Source organism: Prunus dulcis, chromosome 6 (assembly GCF_902201215.1).
Source record: "Prunus dulcis chromosome 6, ALMONDv2, whole genome shotgun sequence".
NCBI classification, from domain to species: Eukaryota; Viridiplantae; Streptophyta; class Magnoliopsida; order Rosales; family Rosaceae; genus Prunus; species Prunus dulcis.
Genome location: NC_047655.1, coordinates 17,808,120 through 17,814,923, shown reverse-complemented (window position 1 = coordinate 17,814,923; position 6,804 = coordinate 17,808,120). Strand labels below are relative to the sequence as shown.

Sequence of the window (6,804 nt, the reverse complement as noted above, 5' to 3'; positions counted from 1 at the left end):
GCCATGTCATATGCTCTCCAATTAAAGTTTCACATATGGGGTCCATCAAGGAGAATGGATAACCTTGTTGAGCTAAATATGTGAGTTTTACTTTGTGATATGGTGTTGGATAAGTTGTATTTTGACGAAAATACCCCTTTAAAGTTGGTCAGGCAAACAATCTTAACGAAGATTTTGACGAAACACGAGGCGAGCGACCAAATTGATCTGTTGTGGACCAAAAGATTAAGGATCACATTAATTGAAAAGTTCATGTACCATTTGTGATAAAAATCATATTTTACTCTTGTATGTGGTCATTTGATTTTCAACAAATAAATAAATAAAATTAGGCATCCCTCACATTACCAAATTTTTTTTTTTCAAATACAAGAGATATTGAGGAAGGGTGAAAATGAACTTAAAACCTCAAGTATATAGATAAATATTATTAACCACTTCAACTACAAGGCCATGCTCACATTACGGAATCTTAAAACCATTGAGAAGTTGTTTTTGTGAGATTTAAATATTAATACTCCACCATTTAAATAATGTAGAACAACTTATATGGTTTGTACTTTGCTTCGTATACTTAATAACCAACAGCTTCGTTATCCTTATTTCTCAATTGAATCCTCTAAAGGCGATGCTATGATGGATGACCATTTTCTTGGGGAAAGGTGAAATTGCTCTGGTGAAGAATCAGACTGAGTCAACCAGGTCCAATGAAAAGACAAGCAAATAATCGAAGATTTTGCACGTTATATTAGAGGCAAATAAAGATAACTATGCATTTATAAACTTGCAGAGTTACATACATACATATATATATATATATCCTTGTACAGGATAGTTACAAAATGTACAAGGCAGTGAAGCCAGCCAAGAAAAAGTTACAATTTTCCTTCCCCTTTTTCTTGTCTTTTCAAACTTAACCTCAAGAGAAAATTACATTATCTGACTAAATTAACCACCCCTTTTAACAATTCTTGGAAGGGTGAATTAGGAATAGATATATATATCTTCTACTCTTTAGTCCTTACAGCATGGAATGGGCCCGAATTGATTGTCGTTTCCACTCAACCAGACGCTGAAGAAAGTCCATAACCTGAAAATTTTAACAAATAAAAAATGAGAATCAAGCCAAAAACCTGAAAATTTACTTTGGATTAAGTAAAGATAGAAACAAGTTACAAGTACAACAAGACATCTACAGTAGTACTGGACCCTCACCTCAGCTGGTTCCTGTAAAGAATACGTCGCGGTGGTTTCCTTTGGAGTTTTTGAGACGAGAATGCCAAAACCTTGTCCTCTTTCCCTTAATATCTGATAACAGTTGAAAGTCATTAGTCTTAAAACAAAAACAAAAAAACAAAAACCGAAAGGGGTTCTGTATATTTGATTGAGCTAGCATTGGATACCTTGAATGCATCCTCATCCGTTCGATCATCTCCGATATAAACAGGAAAGACATCGGTGCAGTTGGCATATCCCAGTGACTCTAGCAGAAATTCAAGAGCCTTGCCTTTGTCCCATTTGATGGTTGGACGGATTTCCAGCACCTGAGTCAGACGAGTAAGTGAGACACATACTCACTCGACCCCAAAAATTTATAAATGGAAATGAAAATTTGAAGATTGACTGTGGGGCAAGTAATTAGATGTGCCAGCCATGACACACACGTACCTTTCTTCCTTGGGTAAGTCTGAGCTTTGGGTAGTCCTTCAAAACGGATCTAACTTGCAAGGCCAGTTCAGTCCATTGCTGTCATATCATTGGTTCAAATCAGATATGTTAATGAACAGAAGAGAACACATTTTGAGTCGAAAGAAGCACGTGTACACGATCTTCTCGTGGACTAGAGACAGTCGTTGAATGATTAAAAAAATAATTAAAAAAACGTGCGTATACCTTTTCATCAACGCAACGGAAATGAACAGAGAGGCAGAACTTGTTGTTCTCCACTTTGGCTCCAGGAGTTGATTTGGTCTTTTCAACAAGTAGTTTGTAAACCTCATCAATCATTGGGAGAAATTCACTTGCTGGTTGGCAAAGAACACCTTGACTGCCCTGAAGAGTGATTAAGGAGGCAGAGAAACAAGAATAAATTATTTGGATAAATTGCAGAAAAGAAAAGTGACAAGGAGATTAGGTGACAGTGATAAAACAAGACACTTACTGTCTTGTATTTCGAACCTTTGGCTGGACCTTTAATGTCCATACCATGGCTACCAGCATAGTACAGCTCTGCCAACTTTACAAATTTGTACACCTACAGTTCCACAATTTACACAACCAAGAAAAAAAATTAAAATTAATTCAAGAAAAATTAAAATGGAAAGGCAGTGACTAAAAACAGCTTCAAAATAAATGTACCTTATCTCTACATCTTCCACTCACTATGGCAGTGGGAAAACATCTAGCCACTTTCTTCACTGTCTTTCTCATCTGTGTTTTTACAGAAAAGTTAAGAAACAGAGAAGGGGAAAAAAAAAAAAAAAAAAAAGACCAAGATTGAAATTACTTACTGCATCAGACATGAAAGCTCGATCTGGGTCTTCAACTATGGGGGATAGTGTGCCATCGTAGTCCATGAACATGACGATTTGCTTGCCTTTGGAAGCATCAATAATCTGCTCAAACATGTCCAAGGCTGATGGGTGCTGAAGCTGTTCATCCATCAATAATATCACAAATTAAAACCCAATACTCTAAAATCTATATATTCTTGAACTGATTGCTAAAAGAGAGAGAGAAGCAATTTTAGTACTCACAATCCATGAGCTCTGGTCCTCTTTCAAAAAAGATGAGGACTTTAAGTGGGTGGGAGAAGAAGCTCTCATTGAGTCCACCCAAGAGTTGATTCTTTCAGCTCCATTGATGCTGTCAAGATTCTTCAAGTTCAAGAACCTCTTCCTGGAAATGGGGATGTACCCAGGCGGGCCCACGGGAGGCTTTTCGGCCACCGCCGTGAAAATGGAAGAGTTCGAAACGGCCACCGATATAGCCATGTTCATGATTTCTGCTTCAGCATCGGAAACTACCACATTCTGCTTCGTCATATCTAGTCAAAACACGCTGCAAACAACCCAAAATCACATTTGTCAATACAGATTACAAAAAGTCTTTATCTTTACGGTCTTTTGGGGTCCGGAAAGTTCACCAAATCCAAAACTGAAGCAAAACCATTTGAGAAATTTAAGGTTCTTTTGAAGAAGGTGTACCTTCAAAAGAAGAAACAAACAGATTCAGAAGAGAGAGAGAGCAGACTGAGGTGCTGGTGTGGAAAAACAGAAAAACAGAGGAGAAAACAGAGCACTCTGTATTCTTGCGTTATGAGACTGAGGTTGAAGATATTGAGGATTTATTGTAAATCCAAAACAGAGAGAGAAAAGAAGGCCACAAAGTTTTTCAGAGGAAGAGAGAGTGTAAGAGGGAGTGTATGTATGTATGGATGTGAGAGAGACAGAGCCCTGAATGGTCCATTTATAGTGGCAGCAACCGGATGCTTCCAAACCAGACCAAAAAAACTCCCCCAAAGTCGGTCCCACCGAGATGTAGGGCCCATCCAAAAGATATGGGTCCCACAATCCCCTGATATCCCCAGTGTGAGCCACCACCACCACCACACCACACCCACACCCCATCGGTGGTCCCCACACCATCTCTTTCTCCACCCCCACCCATCTCTCTCTCTCTCTGCGTATTTGCACCAGAGGCACGCACGTATAATAAATATACCCTTTTTCTTTTTCTTTTTCTTCTTCCCATGGCGCCGTCCCCAGCCGTCACCGTAACAGCCAGCTAACAGTTGAGGCCACGTGGCCGACATTCCTTTGCCGTCGCACCCCTTGTGGGCTTCTGCCACGTGTGCCACACCACCCATCGATTTGTTTGGAGAGGAGCTGTTTTTGTCTTTAATTTCCTTAAATGTACTTCAAGTGGGGAAAATTGGACACTCGCCAATTCAAAACTAGCTTCAGCTAACGGCGCTGTCCCAATTTAGTAAACGACTCCTTTGTATAGGGAGGCCTTGAACGCCCCTTGTAATGTGAACTCTCTGTGTCAAAACAAGCGACTCAGAGCACCCTGGTTATGCAGTTAAATGAAAACCAGCAGTTTGGGCTAGTTATTTTTTTCCAATTTGACTTAAAAGTTGGGGACGGGTCAGCTTAGGCGGCATACACATAGCAATCACGTATATTACTCTATATAATGACCGAAGCCCGAAGAACTAAAGACAACCAGCAACCATTCTGGGCTTGCCTAAACTACAGGGATCAGTAGCTAAAACCTCAACATAGAAAGGGGCGCCGCATCAAAGACATGCAATTCGGGATTAAGCTTATAACTTATGTTTGCCAATAAGACAGGGAATGTTTAGAAGAGAAGTAACATTAGACTAATTGCTGATTTGTCTTTTCGATTACTCATTAATAATATTAAAATGACTACAAGCGCATATTGTGTGCTACTCTTAATACTAGAAAGGCTAAAGTCATTGATAGTTTTAATGGGCATGTAATGTCATTGATAGTTTTAGAAAAGGATTTCATTCATAATCCAAAGAGACTTACAAATACCGGCATGAAACAGCGACCTTATTAAAACCTTCATAAGAAATCATATGGGACAAATTTCACGGTAGGAAAGAGTACAACACATGCCTTGAACTAACAAGAGAGTCCGACACATGCTAATTTGGACTGCTACAAAGATCCCGAAAGAAAACATACAAAACAAAGCACATCTCCAAACCCTCCAAAGAACAACCCACCACAACGTAAGACTGTAAAAGAAAAACTCTTATGCAGGCATAGTTCAATGTACAGAACAACATAACTTAGCCAACATAAGTACCAATACCACTAGGGCAAATGGCCCTAGCGGTGAACAGTAGTCGCAAGAACAACGCTAGGGCAAAGCCTTAATTGTGAAGTAAAATCGAAGAATAACATTCCAACCTCGAATTAAATTCCACTGGACCAAAACGACACACAAGCTGGAGAAACCATCTGAAAACTGAAGCTAACGCAGAAGGTAACAAGGCGACAATTGGGGATGACGACGACAAATGCTAGCAAATCAAGGGAGCGACGATGACTGAACATGAGAGAAACCCTAACAATGATGCACAACTCTCCTCACATAGCGAGAGAGCGACGCAGAGACCTCTATATAGAACAAGTTAATTCCGTTTTTGTGTGTGTTGGTTGTTCTTTTCTGCATCTTTCTGTTGGTTATTTTTTTGGTCCTCTACACCATTCATTCTCTTTGTAAGATCTAGCCTGAGAACTTGAAACTCTTTTCACAAAATCCTTTTCTTCTCAACTTTAATTTTTCGTTTTCCTTTTATTCAAATTTTTTTTTTTCTGCTGAGCATGTTAAAAAAGAAAATAATAATCCCAGAACTTAATGCATGAATTTAATGTCTTATAGTCAATTGCTCCCTCAATACTTTAAGTTTTTTTAAACACATACCATTGAATGCTTAACCAGTTTTCAGATTTGTCCCATTGTTTTGTGTTTTGGAGAGAGTGTGCGCACCCAATAATGCAATAATTAGTGTAGGAAAGTACTCATAGTCAATGAAATCAAGGTAAATCGCATTCAAAGAATGTGAATAAGAAAATATTCTTGTGAGGAAAAGGGCTATTCGCTGTTAGACTAAATAAAGACCATTAATTAATATATGTGGTTGGATCTCGTGGATTTGTTATGATTCGCAGCACAGAGAATTATCGAAAGAGATGATGACTCATGGTCACATCACATATTAACACTACCACATTAGTTTGGTATTCAAAAGTTTTTGACCCTAATGCATGCATGGCATTTGTTTTGTTAATGAACCCAAATTTGGAGGGTATCTTTGTATTATTATAACCATGTTCACATTACACATGCTCTTTTATTATTATATCTTATAAGGATGTTCACACTCGTTCTAATTAATACTGCTTAAAACAGTATTAATTACATCATGATCACATATTAACAATTTTTTACGTTACAATACCGAAGACATTAACTTTTGTTTTTAATCTTAGCTCTTTTTTCAACTTCATTTTTCCGTATTCTATAAAACATTGCCACATTAATTGATATCCAAAAATGTATTTGTATTCAAAAGATACCTTTGTATTATTAATTTATAACAATGTTCACATGACATGGTCTTTTATAATTATAACTTATAAAGATGTTCACATTACATGTACATTCTTGTGAGGCTGGTGCAGCAGGCTTTTGGAGTTAGAGATGCTCTGAAACAAAACAAAATTCCAAGTATAAAGAAGCCCTTTTCTCAATCCAAAAGTGATTCCGTGTTCTTCGCCTAAATCTATGCTTTTATCGCCTTTCTTAACAATGTCTGCACGCATGTCTGTTATTTTTTCGATGAATCATCGTCACTGTATTTTCTTTAACTCATGAATCATCATAACCACAATCAAAATAACCTAATTAATCAAGATCTTTTTCATTATTGAATTAACTTTACTATTTCGACCCAGCTTCGTAATTAACGATCTCTGCTTAACAAGGATTAAGCAGGAGAACCAACGTGTCTGCCGTGGACACAACAAGAAACATTTACGGATCCCTAAATGGCATCATTACCGACGTGTCCGATGGAGAAACACATAGGCCCTAGCCTATGTGTCTCCAATAGGGACAATAGCCACGCGCGCTGTTGTGTTCCGCCCCAGACACCACTCGTGTGCCCAAGCATCTCTTTTTTCTTCATCATCAACTAGCATAGCGTAGCCTTTTCCGACAGACAAGTATCAGATGTCGACACATGGCGCCCAGGCAGAGCTT

At 38.3% G+C, this 6,804-nt stretch overlaps 1 protein-coding gene across 1 annotated transcript; it reads right to left on the bottom strand.

Annotated features, from left to right (window-relative positions):
* Positions 1-759: 759 nt before the first annotated feature.
* LOC117632591 (probable trehalose-phosphate phosphatase J) lies at positions 760-3,449 on the bottom strand. The gene is made up of 10 exons (XM_034366117.1): positions 3,207-3,449; positions 2,757-3,060; positions 2,511-2,651; positions 2,359-2,430; positions 2,162-2,254; positions 1,894-2,052; positions 1,669-1,746; positions 1,404-1,544; positions 1,216-1,308; positions 760-1,090 (listed from the first exon to the last, which is right to left on the bottom strand). Exons 2-10 carry the CDS (start codon positions 3,042-3,044, stop codon positions 1,022-1,024), a joined length of 1,134 nt encoding a protein of 377 aa, XP_034222008.1. The 5' UTR covers positions 3,045-3,060; positions 3,207-3,449; the 3' UTR covers positions 760-1,021.
* Positions 3,450-6,804: the final 3,355 nt, after the last annotated feature.

Bases quoted from the DNA above. Each gene is read 5' to 3' on its own strand.
- LOC117632591 (XM_034366117.1), bottom strand. From the start codon at position 3,044: ATGACGAAGCAGAATGTGGTAGTTTCCGATGCTGAAGCAGAAATCATG. The intron at 1,545-1,668 runs GTACGTGTGTGT...CGTCTGACTCAG, and splicing joins GACTTACCCAAGGAAGAAAG to GTGCTGGAAATCCGTCCAAC. The intron at 1,091-1,215 runs GTGAGGGTCCAG...TAAAATTTTCAG, and splicing joins CTTTACAGGAACCAGCTGAG to GTTATGGACTTTCTTCAGCG.